We start from the raw sequence: 21,342 nt of genomic DNA, 5'->3' as shown, positions 1-21,342 counted from the left end.
ATCAGCTGAAGGATATTGGCGATGTAGTAATCCCGTCACTGGGGTGGTAATCCAAAAAGCCACTTTCTCCATCCAAAAACCCCACCTCATATGGATTCATAGATCCATGCCTCATATGGCATGGATTCAACTCCCACTACAGCATGGTGGAATTTAATTTCCATTATTAAGCTAGGAATATAGAGCCAGTCTAATGGTGAGCACAAAACTATTATTGGTTGTCCATATGTAGTTGGCTCATTGAACAGATCACAAGACTTGGCCTATGTGTCTAGATTAGCGAGGAGACACACAGCCAAGACTTCCACATTTGGTCAGTATCCAATACAGGTTGACTCCCATGTATTTGTGCGCCTACTGACGAGGACGTTCCCCCATTCACTCCATAACCAGGTTGCCTGGTGTCGGTAGCCAAAAACATGCATTCGTTGTGGTTTTATTATGCTGAACGTGCTACATCAGACAAAAAGAATGACATGGAACAAAGATGGAAACCTGGGAAAAGTGACTGAAAACTTTGTGAAAGGGTTAAGTTTTAAGGGGAAACGACTGAAAGATTTAAGGTGGGCTGCGGCAGGGGGGGGGGGGGGTGAATGTCTCCAGAGCTTAGGGCCTTGAAAGATGTGGATGGACAAAGGAAATGTTGGAATGTGTAAGAGGCCAGTTTTGGAGGAGTGTAGAGGTTTTGGAAGGGTGTAGTGGTAGGGAGGAGCAAGGGAGGTTAGAAAATGAGACTGAATATTTTGAACCTGAAGTTCTAGTGGCCTGGGGACCAGGGTAGGTCTTGGTCAGAACTGGCAACGGTCATTTTGGCGCTGGAGGTCCCGCTGTCTGCTGAATTTTATTGGAGCATGGAATTGTGTCTTCAGAACAGGAGCTGGTGATGACAATTCCTTCTTGCCTCTTGCAAAATCACAAATTTTTCTGTTGATGAAAGCTTCTCAGTTTTCATAGAGAGAAATTCTGTCTATTCAGGTATTTTCTCCCAACTTTCATCCCCAGCTTTATCTTTTCCCACCATCTGCACAATGGGACAGACTGTTGATGGAACATTCCCCTCCCTTTCTACGGACACTGACTGACTTCCACCACTTACCCGACTGATCTCTCTCCTCATGGTTTTCTTGTCAGAGAGCACCAGCAGGTTGGTGGACTGCACTGCAGCCTGACTCGTTTGCAGCTGTTCACTGTGCTCCAGAAATTTAACATCGAATTCACAATTCGCAACTTTTTGGGACCTGGATTCTGCACTTTGTAACCTTTTGCGAAGAGAACAGACCCAGAGAAATTTGAATCACCATCTTCCTGTTTCTACCATAATCACATCAGGCTTGTCTTCTGAGTGAGTGTTCCATGGGCTACGAATTTGTTTAGCCCACAAGGCCCACTTATTTTGTTTTCCAGTGAAGTCAATTCTTTTTAAAAAAAACAGTCCAGCTTCTCGCTTAAACAAGATCAGGAGTTAGTTTATTACACAACTGCCACTGACATCTATTCACCTTAAAAACACACACCAAAGTTATTAACCAAAATGAAAATAAATGAGGATAGAAGTGATTTATGACGATGATCGCTGTGTAGGATTATTTTGGGCCGATTATTTGGTTGAAGATTCTCTTTGCAGATTGAATGATTTGAAACTATTAAAGGCAGAGTTCGGGAGCTGCAATATCTTCAGTGGTATAGAGTTGCAGCTTGCCTTTATAAGTGTGCTGAGCAGCACAGGTTCAGAGAGGGAGTGAAGTTTCTTTCATGACCTTGCAGGTATGCTCTTTGGAGCCTGGTTCAGCACAGTACAGCACACCTTCCTCTCTTTGTGTTCAGACAGACCCCAGTCTCCGACTGTGCTGCTGAACCCCTCCTGGAGCTTTCCGCACTAAAATAGTTCCTCACAACTTGCCAGTCTAAAATTTAAATGGATACTTTCCAAAAGCTGTCACATCATTTTAGGATTTCTTTGGCCAATTTTTTTTTTAGTTAATTTAAGACATTGATGGTTTTAACTGTCTCAGCCAATATTCTGGATGGCTCCCATTGTCAGGTTGTGGTCAACTTGGAAATGTTATCAATGCCTCCAGGTGAACTAGCTTTCGGAGCGCTGCTCCTCCATCAAGTGAAGGGCCTGATGAACCACTTGATGAAGGAACCAATGCTCCGAAAGCTAGTGCTTCCAATTAAATCTGTTGGACTATAACCTGGTGTTATGATTTTTAACTTTGTACGCCCCAGTCCAACACCGGCATCTCCAAATCCACGTGAACTCTTATCAATAGCTTCCATTTATCCTTGGTAATGCCTATGAACTTTAGAAAGGTCTCTCACAAGCCCGAGATAAATACAGTCTAGTTCCAATTCTAACTAAAATGCACAAGCCCAGCTACATGATATCCAGAAGCTAATTTGTAAAATTCTTTGTCCCTTTTTTAATAAAAGACATGACTTTTTTTTTACTAAATAGGCAGCATAATTGCAGAGTTGTGACGATTGTTTTTTGACAATCTCAGTCCCAATACCCTCCTTGTTTTGGTTTTTATTCATTTGAGACATGGGCGTTTCTGGCTGGGCGTATCCAGCGTTGATAGCCCGTCCCTACTTGCTGTTGAGAAGGTGGGGGTGAGCTGCCTTCTTGAATCACTGGAGTCCACCTGCTGTGGGTTGACCCAGAATGCTGTTGGGGAGGGCATTCCAGGATTTTGACCCAACAACTGAAGGAACGGCGATATCCTTCCAATTCAGGATAGTGAGTGGCTTGGAAGGGAACTTGCAGGAGCGGTGTCCTCAAGTACCTGATGCCCTTGGCCTTCTCGATGGAAGTGGTCAAAGGTTTGGAAGGTGCTGTTTAAGAATCTTCCAGTGAATTTCTGCAGTGCATCTTGTAGATACTGAGCATCGGTGGGGGAGGGAGTGGATGTTTGTAGATGTGGTGCCAGTCAAGTAGGTTGCTTTGTCCTGGATGGTGTCAAGCTTCTTGAGTGTTGTTGGAGCTGCACCCATCCAGGGGCAAGTGGGGAATATTCCATCACACTCCTGACTTGTGCACTGTGGATGGTGGATAGACTTTGGGGTGTCAGGAGGTGAGTTACTCCCTGCAGTATCCGTAGTCTCTGACTTGCTTTTGGAGTCACTGTGTTTATGTGGTGAGTCCAGTTGAGTCTCTGGTCAATGGTAGCCCCCAGGATGTTGACAGTGGGGGATTCAGTGGTAATACTGGTGAATGTCAAAGGACGGCGTTTCGAATGTCTCTTGTGAAGGTAAACCGTGCATTTCACATGTGGCCAGACCAGCAATGAGTCTCTTTAAGGTGAACTTGACTTCTTTGGGCTTTGCATGTTATCCTCTAGTTTCATCTCAGTGCTTGAATAACCTCATTGATGACAATTGCCCATTCATTGGAGAGTTAATGTGTAATTATTGAGTGATAATTAGTTATATTTAATGTTTTATCATATTTGTATTGATTAAAACCCACACATAATTTATGGTGTAATTGAGATCAAGCACTTGGTGTGAGGATTAATAATGATAAGTCAAAGTATGCTGCAGTTTTGAGGCATTCAGTTTCTACACCATTGTTTATTTTTATGTGGTGGAACATTTGATAATTTTGCTGAATAGCAGAGGGATAGGGTACAGTCTGCACTCCTCCCATTATTGCCTATGAGCCTCACAGCCTAGTGCAGCTAATACAGAGTCATACAAACCCTTTGGTCCAACCTGTCCAAGCTGAGCGTGATCCCCCAACTGAACTCGTCCAGACGTTTATCTTGAGCTTGACCCTATGTTCAAACTGTTGCGAGTGTCCCCATGAAGAAACCGAAGTTTGTCATAACTTTGTTTACACTTGACTGACATTTTCGGAGTGTGCAATCCCTTTAAGAGAACGTTACAGTGATTTGCAATGTCATTTATACTTGGAATACACTGGCAGGTATCCATGCTTAAAGTGCTTCAATATCTTCTCAACCAAGAAGTAAAGCTATACTTCTGTTTACCAATGCAATCCCATTAAGAATTTTATTAGCCTGACTAAAATTTATGAGCTTTGCAACTGTGTTGCATGAAAATGAAATGGAGTCCAAGTGAAGCATAGAGTAAGGAGAATGAAGATTGGGAGATATGACCATGAATATTAGCTGCACTGTTTCTTTTCAAAAAAGAAACCCACTTAATAGTAAATGATAAATTATACTCTTGAACACCTACTCAGGCAATAATATTTCAACATTAGTGTGAATTTACAGCCTTTAAGTAATGAGGATTTTCATGGTGGGACTGTTTATTGAACTGCAATAAGCTATATACAGATCCAGAGCCTAACTTACAGAAATATCATCCATCACTGACTCTGATACATCTCTCGCTCCCACTTGAACTTGTCGATGTCTCCACATCAATTAACTCTCTGTCTGTCTGTTTGTGCCACATCAATTAACTCCCTGTCTGTCTGTCTGTCTGTCTGTTTGTGTGTTTAACTTGGAACCTGTTAGGAACACTGGTGAGGGAGCCTCTGTGCAAAGAGAAGTTGGAGTTTGCAGCCATGGCCTTTTATCACAGCGGTGCGATTTTTTAGATCATGATGTGGTGCCATTCGCTGTTTTGAACTACGGTCACGTTTTCCCATCTTTGCTCTGTTTTGTATTTGAACTCCACCTGATTTTCTTGCCTTCTGGCACTCAGGACATCGATTTGTTTCATATATTATTGTCCTAACTGCAGAGTCATTAAATCAGATCTGTCTGTACATCTGCCAAGAAACAAAGACGAGTTTGTTATTTGAATTGCACCTTTTGGTTTGAAAACCCCATTTTTCCATGCTTTTTAAGCGTGACTTTTGGAAAACCGCTGTGCACAATTTGCCATCAACTGCATGAAATGCTTTCCTTTCTTTGAGTTGAATTTGCTGGATATGGGTCAACGTCCCCCCCCCCCCCCACTCCCCCAATTGCTAACTGGCCTGATGGTGAGCTGCTACAGTTCACATGGTGTAGAAACCCCACATGGTGCTGCTGGGTAGGAGCTCCAGAATTTCAGCCCAGTTACAGTGAGGGAACAGAGATACAGTTCCAGGTCAGGGGTGGAGGGGCACCTGAACATGGTCACATTCCCATATGCTTCCTGTCCTTGTCCTTCCAGGTGGGAGAGGTGATGGGCTTGAAAGGTGGTGTAAGCTAAGCCTTGGGGAGTTCCATCTTGTAGCTGCCAGTGAACATGAAGTGCAGAAGGCGGCGAATGTTGAAGGTTCTTGAAGTGGTGCTAATCATAAAGCCATGGGAACGTAAATAGGCTATTCAGCCCATCGTCTCTGTTCTGCCAGTCAGTGAGATCATGGCTGATCTGATCATTCTCATCTCCACTTCCCTCCCTTTTCCCCATGACTCTGCACTGACCCTCTGAAGAGCATCCGAGCCCCCCCCCACCCCTGCCCCGCCCCCCCTCCACCCGCCCTCTCCCTGTAACCCTGCATTTCCCATCGCTAACCCACCTAGCCAGCACATCTTTGTGACAGTGGTTGAGGGATAAACAGAGGCTAGGACACCGGAAGAACTCCACGTTCCCATTTGAATCACATTGTGAGATCTTTTACGTCCCCACGCGAGGAGGAACCCCCTGGTGCTTCGGTTTCCTCCCCCAGTCCAAAGATGTGCAGGTTAGGGTGGATTGGCCGTGGGAAATTGCCCCTAGTGTGCAGGGATGTGCAGGCTAGGTGGTTAGCCATGGAGGATGCAGGGTTACAGGGGATAGGGGCGAGGAGGTGAGTCTGGATGGGGATGCTGTTTGTGGACCCAGTGGGTTCCATGAACTGCTAACGCACTGGTCGGCAAACTGTGATTCTAAAACCACCTTCTTGAACAAACCTTGTCACATGTAGGAGCTATGTTTACTTTGCCATTCGATAAGATCATGGCTCATCCAATAATTCTGAACTCCACTTGAGAGAACGTCCCCGTCCTGTTTGTGCTCCTGGAACCTGCCAACCTTTTCAGATATTTGAATGAAACCAATTTTTCCTTGCCTTCATGTTTTTGTGGTAAGGGGGTTGGGTGCCTCTGTCGTTTCTTTCAATTTGTTCAGTTGTTAGAACTCACTTCTTTGTGTTTTTTTTTAATAAAAACGTAACGTTACAGGCTTCACAGCTCTTTAGTAAATTGGAAAGAGTAAAGATGATTGTTTGTTCACATAACTGGATGATCTGGCTTTTCCTTGCCCTCTATCCATCCCCAAGGGATGAGCAGATAATGATTCAGCATCCATTTGTCATCCAGCCGTTGCAAACATCCAGTGCTCTTACCTCTTTCTCTGCAGTGTTACTATCCTCCCCAATTGATTCGAGGGCATTAGTCAGTACGGCTTTAGAGCTTTTGCTTGTTCTTGCTAATCCCACCGACTTGGAGTCCTCATCTAACCCCAATTCCCAAGCTGGGTCTCCCATCTCTCTGAGCTTCTGAAAGTGCTTTCACATGGAGAGCAGCAGCTGCTCGTGTAAAATGACCAAACTGCACTCTGTCAGCTTCCACGGCGAAACGACACTGTAGGGCTCCTGTCTTGTACAGGCCCTCCAAAACACAAACCCTCCTTGTCCCCTGTTCTCATCTCCCCCCCGACCCCCTCCTTCTCCCCCCCGCCTCTTCTCTTCTCAGCTCTCTTCTTCCCCCCCCCCCCCTCCACACCCCACTATCTTCCCCCTCTCCACACCCCACTATCTTCCCCCCCTCCACACCCCACTATCTTCTCCCCTCCACACCCCACTATCTTCCCCCCTCCACACCCACTATCTTCCCCCCTCCACACCCCACTATCTTCCCCCTCCACACCCCACTATCTTCCCCCTCCCCCTCCACTTCTCTCCCCAACCCCTCCTCCTCCTCTCCCACCCTCCTCCCCCCCTCCACCCCCCCACCCTTCCTCCCACACTCCTACCCCTCCTCCCCCCACCCCTCCTCCCCCCACCCCCTCCTCCCCCACGCCTCATCCCACCTCCCCCCACCCCTACTCCCCCCACGCCTCATCCCACCTCCCCCCCCACTCCTCCTCTTCCCCCCCACTCCTCCTCTTCCCCCCCACTCCTCCTCTTCCCCCCACTCCTCCTCTTCCCCCCCACTCCTCCTCTTCCCCCCCCACTCCTCCTCTTCCCCCCGACTCCTCCTCTTCCCCCCACACTCCTCCTCTTCCCCCCCACTCCTCCTCTTCCCCCCCCCCACTCCCTCTCTTCCCCCCCACTCCTCCTCTTCCCCCCCACCCCTCCTCTTTCCCCCCCACCCCCCCTCTTCCCCCACCCCCCACCCCCTTCCTCTTCCCCCACCCCCACCCCTCCTGTTCCCCCACCCCCACCCCTCCTGTTCCCCCACCCCCCCACCCCTCCTGTTCCCCCACCCCCACCCCTCCTGTTTCCCCCCACACCCCACCCCTCCTGTTCCCTCACCCCCACCCCTCCTCCTTCCCTCACCCCCACCCCTCCTCTTCCCCCAGCCCCACCCCCCTCCTCTTTCCCACCACAACCCCTCCTCTTCCCCCACCCTCACCCCTCCTCTTCCCCCACCCTCACCCCCTCCTCTTCCCCCCGCACCCTCTCCTCCTTCTCCCCCGCACCCCCTCCCATCCCAGTGTGTTGGAGCAGTCTCTGCTCTGTAAGCCCCGAACCTACCCGGGTGCAGTGCCCACCCTCTCTGTGACCCATCAGTATCTCAGACTGAGTCTGGGTGCTGCTGGGTCAGCAGCTTTCAGGGAATGTGGCTTCTGTGCTGAACGTGCCTGGCTGCTGAGGAGAATGGTCATCTTGAATCACTTTGCACTAGTTCAGTTTTAATCATTCTGGACCTATTTACTTATCAGCATCAACCAGTCAAATGTTGGCTGATTGTCATTGTGTATTTATGGGATGCTTAGTGATTCATGACAAAATGTGCAGGCCTGGGTGTCCTCCTGTACACACTGAGTCAAATGAATATCAAGTGTCACAAAGGCAGGTCAAACCTCAGTCTCATATCTGAGTCTACTGTTTGATATGTTGACTAGGTACAATCTATCTACTAGAGGGGACAGTACATCAACTCGGTAAAAACAATGACTGCAGATGCTGGGAAACCAGATTCTGGATTAGTGGTGCTGAAGAGCACAGCAGTTCAGGCAGCATCCAAGTAGCTTCGAAATCGATGTTTCAGGCAAAACCGAAACGTCGATTTCGAAGCTACTTGGATGCTGCCTGAACTGCTGTGCTCTTCCCAGCACGACTAATCCCAGGGACAGTACATCAGTGCAGCTTCTCTGGCACTTTTGGAGGACAAGTTTGACACAGCTGTGCGAAGCTGTTAGCTCCTGAAATGTTGCCTTTCCTTGCTTTAGTGAGCAACCAAAGTTAGCTCTGGGGACTGAATGACTGGGGACAGTTATAACGTAACTCTCACCCACTGGGAAACAGCTGGTTCTGTCATTTCACTCTCTACTGGACTTTGTTGGTCAGCGTATAAGACAGGTGTTTCACTGAATCCCCTCCCCTGCCACAGTGAGTCCAGTTAAAATGATTCTTTATTCTCTTCCCGCTCTTTATATCCGTTCCCCAGGACAACCACGGTGTTTCAGCAGTATGAAAAGTTTCATGGCTTTTCTCTTTTTTTTCCCAACAGTTACACAATCGCGGGGGTCCCTGGAGATTCCCGTCTAGGTGACGATTACAATATTCCCCACTGGATAAACCACAGGTTGGTGGTGCTCACATCACACTTTATTCACTGACTGATGGATGGGGTTGGATTTGAACTTGTAGCTTTGCTCACTGTTTACTCTGGGGGGGGCCAGTCGTACTATTTGCTGTACAGCTCCGTGGCTACACTCTGCCTTTGTGTCAGATGGGTTGATCGAATCATACAGTACACAGGTCTTCCAGCTCATCTAGAGAGTCGTACAGCATAGAAACAGGCTTTTTGGGCCCAGCGCCTCTGTACTGATGAATAAACACCATCTAGTCGATACTAACAGAAGTACTCTAAATCGACACTCGTTCCACTTTCCAGTACCAGGCCCTCTCAAGTGGTCACACCACACCTTTCTCTAATCGTTGTGAGGTTTCCTGCCCCAGCTATCCTCCCAGGCAGTGTATTCCAACCCCTCACCACCCTCCGGGTGAAATGAGTTTTCCTCCAATCCCTTCTAACCCTTCTGTTTTTTTTTCCTTTAAAATTATTCCCCATTTGTTGTTGACCCTCCAGCTAAGGTGCTTTCTATTCACCTTGTCCCCGTGTCTCGTTAATCTTCGACCCCTCAGTCAGGTCCCCTCTCAGCCCTAAAGAAAACAATCTAAGCTTAGCCAGCCTTTCTTCATCACTGAGCTGCTCCATCCCAAACAACGTCCTGGTGAGTCTCCTCTGCAGCCCCCTTCCATTGCAATCCCATCCTTCCCTACAGTGTGGTGACCAGAACTGTGCGCTCTAACTGTAGAGTTGTGTACAGCACCAACATGGCCTCCCAGATCTTAGAATCTCTTGTCACAATTGATAAAGGCATGTGTCCCAGATACCGCCTTGATTACCCTATTAATCTGTCCTACCACATTCAAAACATCTGTGGACAAGCACTCCAAGACTCCTCTGAGCGTCCTTGTGCCTTGCCATCCATCTTAAATACTCCTTTTTCTTGTTCCTTCTTCCAAAGTGCCTCGCTTCACCTCACATTTGTCAGGAGGAAATTCCATCTGCCACTGATCTGCCTGTCTGACCAATCCCCACCGATGTCCTCCTGTAGCCTAAGAGCTTCCTCCTCACTGTCAACCACCCAGCCGATCTCCGTGTCGTCTGTAAACCCATTCCCCCTCACACTCTCTCTCTCCTATAATATTTATACATATCCCCAGCAATAAGAGACCCAGCACTGATCCTTGTGGTACACCTCTGCACGCTGCGTTCCAGTCACACAAACTGCTTTCTACCACCGCTCTCTGGTTCGAACCAGAGTGGATTTAGGATCCAACTTGCCACGTTACCCTGGATCCAGTGTGCTTTTACCTTTTGCCAGTTTTCCCATTTGGGACCCTTGGTCAAAGATTTGGCTGAAATCCATATAAACCACAACAACCACCCTACCCTCAACCTTCACACCTGATCCATCATGAAATATCCAGTCAAATGTGTTCGGCATGACCTCCCTCTGACCAAGTCCGTGCTGACTATCCCTGATCAAACTTTGTGAACATTAGTTTCCTCCTTCAGAACTCTTTCTCGTAGTTTCCCTGTCACCGATGTGAGACTCACTGGGCGATAATTGCCTGGTCTATCTCGATCACTCTTCTTGAAAGATGGAACCACGTTGGCTGTCTCCCAGTCCTCTCGCACCTCCCGTGTGGTCAGAGAGGAATTAAAAGTTTGGCTCAGAGCCCCGTACCTCCCTCTCTCATCTCCCACAGCAGCTTGGGATACAACCCATTGGGACCTGGGGATCTGTTTGCAAACCCCCCCCCCCCCCCACCCAAACCTCCAATACCTCTTCAAATCCCGAAGTCAAACTACTCAATGACCTCACCGTCTTCCTTCTGTAACTAATACCTTGTCCAAATGAAAACCAAAGTTAACTACTCGTTTAACACCATACCAAAGTCCTGCAGCTCCATGCACAGATTGCCCCTTTAGTCCCCAAGGGACCCTAGTCTTTCCCTGGTTAATATGGGATACTCCCTCATCTTGTCCAACAGTGTTTTCCCATACACTCTTTGCACTCCTTATTGATTTCTTAAGTCCCTTAATGGTCTTTGTATACCCAACCAGGGCCTCCCTTGGTGTGCTGTCTGCACTTGTTGAAAGCCTCAGTTTTCCTCCTTATTCTAGAAGGGAATATTCCTCGGCATCCAGCATTCTCTGGGCTTGTGTTCCTGCATTTAACCTTAAAGGGAACACGATGGGTCTGAACTCTTACCCAACTTGATTTTAAATGACTCCCTCCTCCCCACATTCTGCTGCAGATTTACCCACCAGTCCACTTTGGCTGAATCTTACCTTATTTTAATAAAACCTATTTTCCCCCAATACAATACCCTCTTTGTTTTGTTTCAGAGAGAAAGGGTTGTGAGTTTGAGCTTCACTCCAGAGGCTTGATCCTCTGATCCAGGCTGACACTTTCGGTGTCCTGCAGAGGGGGTGCTGCACTGTCAGAGGTGCTGTCTTGCAGTAGTTTAGATTAGATTCCCTACAGTGTGGAAACAGGCCCTTCAGCCCAACCAGTCCACACTGACCCTCGGAAGAGTAACCCACCCAGACCCATTTCCCTCTGACTAACGCACCTAACACTATGGGCAATTTAGCATGGCCAATTCACCTAACCTGCACATCTTTGGATTGTGGGAGGAAACCGGAGCACCCGGAGGAAACCCACGCAGACACGGGGAGAATGTGCAAACTCCACACAGAACAGTCACCCGAGGCTGGGATTGAACCTGGGACCCTGGCCCTGTGAGGCAGCAGTGCTAACCACTGAGCCACCAGGCCACCCCCTGGTTAAACAGCCCTCTGCACTCCTTGGGTGGGTGTAAAAGAGCTCACGATGTGATTCAAATGGGACTGTGGAATGTTTCCAGTGTCCTGACCTATGTTTATCCCTCAACCACCCTCACTAAAATCCAAAGATGTGCAGGCCATTGGGTTAGCTATGGGAAATGCGGGATTACAGGGATAGAGTAGGGGGCTGGGATGGTCTTCAGAGGGTCAGTGTGGACTCGATGGGCTGAATGGCCTGCTTCCACCCTGTAGGAATTCTATGTTTCTATGAAAACAGATAATGTTGTCACTGCCACATTGCAATTTGTGGGACCTTGTGTTTCCTGTATTCTCACAGGGACTGCATCTGTACAATGCCTTGAGATTATGATAGGCGCTGCATGCACGCTAGTTCTCCCTTTAACTGATTGTCCTTTCTGATTCTCTGATCTTTCTCTGTCTCACCAACCCATTCATGTTCAAAGCAACCATAAGATGACTCATTCCTGACAGTGGCACTGTGCTATGCAGAGCTTTTATTTCTGCAGTGTACCCAGATATGACCGGTCATATGCCTTTGATATATCTCGTGTGAAGAGCAAGTCCCCTCCAGTCAGTTACAAAGCAGCCTGCTGTAAGGTTTGCTGGGATGCACTCAACTGCGAAAGGCAACCCACTGTTTCCAATCTGCCAGTTCTCTTGATCCGGCAAATCCTCCCTTAACTATAGGGGTGGCGTGGTGGCTCAGTGGTTAGCACTGCTGCACAGTGCCAGGGACCCGGGTACAATTCCGCCCTTTTGGGCATGGAGATTCCGGGTGGAGTTTGCACGTTCTCCCCGCGTCTGCGTGGGTTTCCTCGCACAGTCCAAAGATGTGCAGGTTCGGTCCATTGGCCAGAGGAAATGCAGGGTTACAGAGATGGGGTGGGTCTGGCTTTGGAGGGTCAGTGTGGACTCGATGGGCTGAATAGCCTCCTTCCACACTGAAGGAATTTTATGATTCTAATTGGAATTTTTGATATTAGGACCAGGAGAGCTTTAATGCCAGCTTCCATAAAGGAAGAGCTACAGGGAATGCAGCTCTCTGTGCCGCAAGGCCATTTCCACATCTACCCCTCTGTCCTAGGCTGGACCTGAAAAAATAGCTGAGGGAGCAGAAAGTAGGCCTCACATTTCTAAAGCTTTTTTTTATAATCACTATCCGTCACACCAAGTTACTGTACAGTTAACGAAGCATTCTTTGTTGTCAAGTTGCTGTTGTAGGAAATGAACAAATTTGAGAGTGGGGTAGATAGGGAGCTGCAGAAATTGAGATCAGATTTTTATTTTTGTCTGTGGTCTGCAGACATTAACGTGTGTGTATGTGTATGCATGTGCGCGCGTGTGTAAAATATCTCTATTGGACTTATGGTGATGCATATCCGAAATCATCCTTCCTTTGTCTCTTGTTACTCTGTGTCACCAAAATAGCTGGTGCAGTTTGACCATTTGCCTGTTTCTGTGGCTACTTACTCTGTGACAAGCCGCAAGGTCAGAGGTTGAGAGAGGCCTGAGATCAGCCAGCATCTGGTAAATGCAAACACGTGGTGCAGCGAGGAACTCCATCCTGTCAGCCTGTTGCAACGTGAAAGAGAAATCGGTTACATTTTACTGTTCTTGAATGTCACTGATCACATTGTTGACAAAGTCCTGTTGGATTAACTCCGTCTCATTGCTTTAATTGCAGCTTCTATACCTCCAAGAGTCAACTTTATTATAATAGTTTCACTCCTCGCATTAAACTTGCAGCCAGGAAGGTGAGTTGGGACCTGTTTGCTGGTGCAGTGTGGGAGCTTTTGAAAAATGATAGCAATTAGTTTCTATCTCTCATGAACGTCTGCCCCATTGACTCATCCAAAATAATCTCTGGCTGTATTTGCACATATATGATGCACAAGTTATTTTTTCTATAATTATTTTCATTTGAATGATTTTAGAACGCTCCTCAGAAGGCCATCAGATAGCACCAACATTAAATGTAATCAAACGCTGTTCAGATTCAGGTTTCATTCTGGATCAAAGCTGAAGTAACTCATCTGAATTAAGCAGCACCTTTGCCATTTTGGTTTCATTTATATTGTGACATGTACTAAGTACAGTGGAGAGTTATGTTCTGAGTGTAGTACAGCCAGATCATACCAAGGTCACAGGGTGATTGAACAGAGCGAGGGATATAAAGTTACAGCTGCAAAGAAGGTGCACTCAAAGGAAGATCGACACTAGATTTGAAATTTGAGAGGCCCATTCAGCAGTGGAATAGCAGCAGGGAAGACCGGGGTGGGTAGGGTCTGTGGTAATGCTGGCTGCCTTTCTGAGGCAGGGAGCAGTGTAGATGGAGTCAGTGGCTAGGAGGGTGGCTTGTGTGATGCACTGGGCTGTGTTCACAACTTCCTGCAGGCACTTTGCAAAGGAAAGCGAGAGTTCAGCCAGGTTTCCTGGCTGTTTCTAAATGCTTCCTTGTGGGGAGGACTTGCATGACTCTCCAGTGTCTGTGTTTGAACCATCGTAGTCACTGTAGATGAGCTATGAGCAGAATGAATTTATTATAGCTTAAAGAAGGACAGATTCTGTTGCCGTTTTTGGTCTTACCCTCATTAGGACTTTCAGCAGGGAACACACATTCAAGGGGGATCTTGTGGCATGTTGGTTGTACCCTTACCTCTGTGCCAGGAGGTCTGGATTCAACTCCCCTCAGCTGCTCCAGAGCGGTGGGAATATTTCTGAACTGATTGATTGGAAAATTTCCACAAATTCAACTCAACGTTTGTACTGCATGAGAGGTGAATGTTGATTCAAGTGAACTCGAAGGTGTTGCCATGGAGAATGCACCCATTAATGCTCATTGACAGTTAACAGACAGGCTTTGTTTAAATTTTAAACCAGGCAAGTCATTTCTGATTGTAAAGCCCATTGCCCCCTGAGAGATTAACTGGAGAATGGCTGTCAGCCATTTTGTTGAATAGAAACAGACATTATGCATAGTTCCTACAATGCATGTAATTGTTTTTTCCCTGCAAAATATAGGGCCCTGTTTATTAATATAGTGTATGTGAAAGTGGGTCACACTGTGGACACAGTTTATTGTCAATCTGGTTGTGGTATGTTCTGGTCTTTTTTTTTAAAAGGACTCATCTTGTTTTATTTTCACAAGGCCTATATAAAATCTATTTAAAGCTCCAGGAGACATATAGTCTAATCCTTAATTCTATCCATGATTAACCCCACAAAAGAACCTTATACTACTGATGTTTTACTTTAACTGCAACAACAGCTGGTTATCTTTTTAATGTTTTGAAAGAGTGCATTCGCTAATATGAAATCGAGTTTTCTGCGTTTTACACAGCTCTCTGATTTGGATTACTTGTATTGAGGTCACTTTGTTCGACTCCGCAGACTGTCTCACATCTGCTCTGTTTTTCTAGGCTCCAGCAGAGAAAGGCAAAAGTAATAAAGATAACAGTGAGTGTTTCGTCATTCCGTTGTCATGGAGATAGCAAGTCCTTTGTTGAAGTTGGATGTAGCACCCCCCAGTAGTGCTGTATCTGTCAAACCCATGGGGGTTGTGCAGGTGGAGGTTGGTTGGGTCCTTGTACAAGGGCTTGCTGTTTCTGGCCTCTTTTTGGTTTATAGCACTCAATAACCTGCTGTCTTTTAGGTCAAGACCACGTTTGAGCCATGCTGCAGCGGTTGCCTACCAGCGGGAACCTTCAGGCTTCAACTGTTGAGGCTGAAGTCCCCAACCCTGCTGTGGTTTCCTCATGTAACCTCCTGACCAGGAGCATTCTGCCTCCGTTTCGGAATCTCAGAATTGCTCCGATGCTGGAGAATGCTATTGAGCTCATTGTGCCTGCAATGGTTCTCTGAGCATTTTAACATCATGCGATACACCTGCCTTTTCCCCAGAATCTTGCGTGTTGGGTTCTATGTACATAACCATCAAATGTCCTCCTCGATGCTTTAGTTAAATCTACCTCTGCCAGGCAGTGGATTCTAGACCCAGTCCACTCGCTTTGTGGAATTTTCTTTTCCTCATCTTGCCTTTGCTTCTTTTGTAAAACACTTAAAATCTGTGGCCTCTCTCTCTCAGTCCTTCTGTGAGTTTCTCCCTATCCAATCTGTTTCTTTTTGACTTTGAAAACTTCCATCAAATCGTCCTTTCAGACTTCTGCTCTCCAAGGAAAACAGTCCCAATTTTTCCCATCTTTCCTCGCAATGAAGGTTCGATCCGTTCTGATAAAAGTTCTTCTGCACTCTGTCCAAACTACCCACATTCTTTCTAATATGTTGCACCCAAAACCGACCACAGTTCTCCAGGTCTAGTCAGTGCCTTCTAGCAGTTCATCATCACTCCCTTGCTGTTGCACTCCATTAACGACAGCTACAATACAGTATGCTTTGTTCACAACTCTTTCTGCCTGTCCTGTCACCTTTATGAACATATGCACATACACACTCTGATCCCTCTGTTCCTGCACGACCTTTAGTAACCTGTATTTAATATTGTTTTGTTGTATGAAAATGTCACATCTTGCCCTTCTCTGCACTTAACTTCACCTGTTTGCCCACTTCTCCAACTTGTCAATATCCTTTTGAAGCCCTACACTGCTCTTCTCTGAGATGACCATTCTTTACCATGAGCCCGTTCTCCAGGCACAGTGTCTTTCCACACCGTTTGGACAGGGGACAAACTCTTAGTCAGACTGATTTATCCCGACTGTTAGCAATGTAGCCTTTAATCCCCGCCTCCAGTATTTCTGTCAGTAATAAGATTGTACAGCGAATCATTTGGAAGTGTCTTTCTCCAAGTAACTTTGCAAAACTACCCTGCAGGTTAATTCTCCCAAGTTTTGGAGATTCTGGGCCAATCCTGGAAGGTCAGCAACCTCTAATTGAGGCTCAGCCAATCCAGAGCGAGCGATGGCTGAATGGATTCATGCGGTCTCTGCTGTGACCCTGAACTGTGCAGAGCTGACCCTTGCTGTGCGGTGATTGACCTGGACACGACCTCCGTGATGTGAGAGGGGCTGGCCTCTGAAGGGCAGAGGGGGTTCCTGTCTCTGATGTGTCGGCTCTATGGCGACGCACACATTGGGTGAAGCCTGGGTGAAGTTTGGCCATGGTACCACTTGTTGTCAAACACCATACGAACATTGACTGTCGCCATCAATCCCAGCAATTTGGTGACCTGCAAGAAAGGTTGTGGTCTCATTGCTGAGATGGTCTACCCTCTGGATGGAAATTATACCCTTGCTGATTTTCCCCAAGCTCTGCAGAACTTGCTCCCCTGGCACAGCAACATTCTGCATATCCTTTGCTCCCCCCCCCCCCCCCCCCAGCCAACCACCCACCTATCCCTGTGGCCTCTTGAATGAGTTCGCCACTTCAGTGCTATCGAGAGCTGTCAGTTTGTACCCTCCAGGAATTGGATTTGAGTCTGTCTAGATTCATTCCATTGAAATGAAGAGACAATGTGCTGACCAACGACACCATCCAATGCCCAATGTTGAGCTGTGATCCCATTGAATCCTGAGCCATGTTGTAATGTATCAGAATTAGTGAGTTTTGGGAATATCCTTGGTTTTGAACAGAAAACTCAAGCTGTTGAGAAGGTTGGTTTAACGTTAGGATTATATTCCCTCCCTGAACTCACTACATTGTGTTTTCATACCTATATTGTGAACTGTTTCTTTTTCTGGTTGCATTAAGTATCACCCCACCACTGTGCCCTCACTGTCTCTCTCTTCTCCCTCTTCCCCCCCCCCCCCCCCCCCACTATGCCCTCACTCTTTTGCCCCCACCCCGTGCCCTTGCTCTCTCTCTCTTGCCCTTATCCCATGCCCTCTTGCTCACTCCCCTCCATACCCTCCCCCACCCTGTGCCCTCATTCTCTCTCTCTCTCTCTCTCTCTCTCTCTCTCTCTCTCTCTCTCTCTCTCTCTTACCCTCACTCGCTCTGTCTCCCACCCTCCCATGCCCTCGCTGTCAAGTTAGGACATTATTTATGTCAGGTGTGTGTGTTACAAATTTACTGAAACCATATCCAGTTAAGACAGTAATATTGAGCCTCAATAACATCCATGACTCAACTCATTGTTCCACAGTTACACTTCTTTTGTTATAGATGAGTCAAAACAATTTTAAAACTGTGCAGCATTAAACTTGCAGCCAGCTCTGAGACCTGGTACCTCAGGGCATTCTGTAGATTCTCTCTATGATTTACTTGTGGTGTCCATGATATTATGGGGATCTCCTCAGAGCTCTCACAGTGATTGCAGTCAATAACATACAGAGTAGGTGCCGTTAATTTCCCTGTGCGTTCCTTTGTCTTTAGCAATAGGTGCGAGCAGCCCGAAGGAATCTGAGAACAGCCTTCCCATCCAAGTTGATTATGATGCATATGATGCTCAGGTTTTCCGGTTACCTGGGCCATCTCGAGTGCAACGACCCACCTCTTTCAGGTGAGTTGCTTGAGATTTTTGGATTTACTCTGAAATATTTTTGTTCTGGTGTTCCTCGAGTCTCGCAGCTCTTCTATAACTGTCGTGTGACTGATGATCAAGTCCCACTCCTCTGCCAGTCACTCCATCAGTACAACCATGTTGGTTCCATTACCAAAATGGCCAATAGTTTCCCTTCAGTATTACTGTCCAACAGAAGCTAAACATCCATCAAGTGTCTCAGGTGGGGGATTTCAGGCCGAGAAGGCATTTTTTTAAGGTGAGAAGAGAAAGATTTAAAAAAGACATGAGGGGCAACTTTTTTTTTTTGCACAGAGTGTGGTTCGTATGTGGAATGATCGTCCAGAGGAAGTGGTGGTACAGTTACTTTGTTGTGGTTCTGTTCGCCGAGCTGGGAACTTGTGTTGCAAACGTTTCGTCCCCTGTCTAGGTGACATCCTCAGTGCTTGGGAGCCTCCTGTGAAGCGCTTCTGTGCTGTTTCCTCTGGCATTTATAGTGGCCTGTCTCTGCCGCTTCCGGTTGTCAGTTCCAGCTGTCCGCTGTAGTGGCTGGTATATTGGGTCCAGGTCGATGTGTTTGTTGATTGAATCTGTGGATGAGTGCCATGCCTCTAGGAATTCCCTGGCTGTTCTCTGTGTGGCTTGTCCTATAATGGTAGTGTTGTCCCAGTCGAACTCATATTGCTTGTCATCTGCGTGTGTGGCTACTAAGGATAGCTGGTCATGTCGTTTCGTGGCTAGTTGGTGTTCATGGAAGCGCTTCACAGGAGGGTCCCAAGCACTGAGGATGTCACCGAGACAGGGGACGAAACGTCTGCAACACAAATTCCCAGCTCGGCGAACAGAACCACAACAACGAGCACCCGAACTACAAATCTTCTCCCAAACTTTGAACAGTTACTTTGTTTAAAAGTCATTTTAGATGAGCACATGAGTAAGGAATGTTCGGAGGGATATGGGCCAGGAGCAGGCAGGTGGGACTAGTCTAGTTTGGGATTATGGTCGGCATGAACTGGCCGGACCGAAAGGTCTGATTCCATGCTTGTATGACTCAGAGATAATTCATACATTATGAACAAAACCTATTCTTAAAGCAAACTCTGGTTAACACTTCAACTATGATCTGGGATTAAAGCCATAACCCCCTAATCCCACTCACTGTCCCATTCACACCATAAGGAAGACAAGTCATTGCAGGGATAGTGTTTTAAATGGATAAAGTCAAAAGGAGAAAGAAGAAGCCTGTATGCCAAGGGTCTGGAAATGAAGGATAAAATATACACTGGATTTCCTGTTGATGAAACTGAGTAGCTGGCAGGGTTAGACTGATGATAAATGTCCAGTTCCGTTTCAGTTCCAGTCAACTTGGATTCAAGTTATTAAGAATTGGTCACACAGTCTGCCCGTTTAGATTTTACCACTCAGATTGACATGCTGCTATTTGGAAACTCTCCCAGGATGTCCAATGAAAATGGTAGTTCAGGAGAGTTTTACAGCCTCCTTGGTGTCATCTTTACTCTGCCTCCTGGGAGTGTAGAACCCAACTCAGCCCAGAAAGAATTGTTGTGCAGCCATCAGCATTGGAACTGCCAGTTGTCTCCTCTTAGCTCGTTTATTTGTCAATAATTCAGCAATGAACTCCATCTCCTATCTCCTTGAAAGCTTTGCTTAGCTGTTTCTCCAAAGTCACTCAATTTCTAATAAAATGTCAGGGACTTCCAGCTCACGTTAAACTGTTGACTTCAGTTTCCAAGTGATGACATGGTTAAAATCCTTTAAAAATTTCCAGCCTTTCCCAGCTGGTGCTGAAATATAAATGTGTACTCCCAACAGCTACTTCCTGCTTCCAATGTTGATCTAAAATGATGCTTCCATTTATATAACTCTCTTGAATACAGTAACAAATCAGGACAGGATTTATATGCTTAATGGTAAGGTCCTGGGGTGTGTTGCTGAAGAGAGACCTTGGATTACAGGTTCATAGCTCCTTGAAAGTGGAATTGTACGTAGATAGGATGGTGAAAAATGTGTTTGGTATGCTTTCCTTTATTGGTCAGCGTATTGAGTACAGGGGTTGGGAGGTCATGTTGCGAGGCTGTACAGGACACTGGTTAAACCACTGTTGAAATACTGCATTCAGTCCTGGTCTCCCTGCTTTGGGAAGGATGTTGTGGAACTGGAAAGGGTTGAGAAAAGATTTACAAGGATGTTTCCATCGTTGGAGGACTTGAGCTACAGGGAGAGGCTGAATAGGTTAGGGCTGTCTTCCCTGGAGCATCAGAGGCTGAGAGGTGACCTTACAGAAATTTATAAAATCATGAGGGACATGGATAGGGTGAATAGTAAAGGTCTTTTCCCAGGGTAGAAGAAGACAAAACTAGAGGGTGGAGGTTTAAGGTGAGAGGGGAAAGATTTAAAAGGGACCTAAGAGGTAATGTTTTCATTCAGAGGGTGGTACGTGTATGGAATGAGCTGCCAGAGGATGTGGTGGAGGCTGGTACAATTACAACATTTAAAAGGCATTTGGATTCATATGTGAATAGGAAGGGTTTGGAGGGATATGGGCTGGGTGCTGGCAAATGGGACGAGATTAATTTAGGATATCTGATCGGCATGGACAAGTTGGGCTGAAGGGTCTGTTTCTGTGCTAGACAACTCTGACTCTTCAACAACTCGGCAGTAGTAAGGGTGTATCCTGATCATTGTCTCACTGTTGGTTACTTCACTTGTAAAAGTGGACATTCCCCATGGTGAGGATATGAATGGAATTGTGTGGTTGAATTTCAAGCTCCCCGTTCCGTCACTGCGCTGATACATTCTGTTTCCTTGTATTCTGCCTGTCAGGCTGTTATAAAATTACCACGCTTTCAGTTCCCTGGTTACTTAGCCCGGTCGTGCCGCAGCATGATGTCTGAGCGATTCTGTCCGATCACCCTGGTTTCTTGTCCCTGATCACAGGCCTGTTCGAGAGAGCCACACCAGGAAAAGTTCCAGCTCCTATGATGTTTCGAACAGTCCGCCCCATCACAGAGGGGCGCTGCTTCTGGAGGAGGTCAGGAGTCAGGCCTCTGATGACAGCTCTCTCGGGAAGATCTCCAATATTCTCCTGATCCCGCGCCCTCACCTCCACCAGTACGAAGTTAGCAGCTCCCTGGGATACACCAGCACCAGGGGTAAGGGTGTGACTTTGACAGCTTTTCTTTGTAAACTACTTTGTCCCAGACTGGTGCTCCCCAAATGGTTTCTTGCTGTGACCCTGTTACAAGGTTTGTTAAAAAGATGTGGTTGACCCCTCAGTGTTGGGGTTTGGAAGAGATCGGAGTTGTGATGGGAAAGATCTGTAAGACTGGAGCTGAAGGTCTGATAGAGTGGGCAACATGGCTGATGTAA

At 46.8% G+C, this 21,342-nt stretch overlaps 1 protein-coding gene across 1 annotated transcript in view; it reads left to right on the top strand.

The window, feature by feature from the left end:
• depdc5 (DEP domain containing 5, GATOR1 subcomplex subunit) overlaps positions 1-21,342 on the top strand; it is a 221,816-nt gene that overhangs the window by 68,384 nt on the left and 132,090 nt on the right. The window contains 6 exon segments of the mRNA XM_072587095.1: positions 8,622-8,633; positions 8,635-8,696; positions 13,183-13,252; positions 14,918-14,954; positions 17,826-17,952; positions 20,911-21,125. Of these exon segments, the coding sequence (XP_072443196.1) occupies positions 8,622-8,633; positions 8,635-8,696; positions 13,183-13,252; positions 14,918-14,954; positions 17,826-17,952; positions 20,911-21,125 (523 nt within the window).

This window comes from Chiloscyllium punctatum, chromosome 17 (assembly GCF_047496795.1).
Source record: "Chiloscyllium punctatum isolate Juve2018m chromosome 17, sChiPun1.3, whole genome shotgun sequence".
Lineage (NCBI taxonomy): Eukaryota > Metazoa > Chordata > Chondrichthyes > Orectolobiformes > Hemiscylliidae > Chiloscyllium > Chiloscyllium punctatum.
The sequence above is the reverse complement of the archived record's forward strand: the minus strand, read 5'-3'. Positions and strand labels throughout refer to the sequence as shown.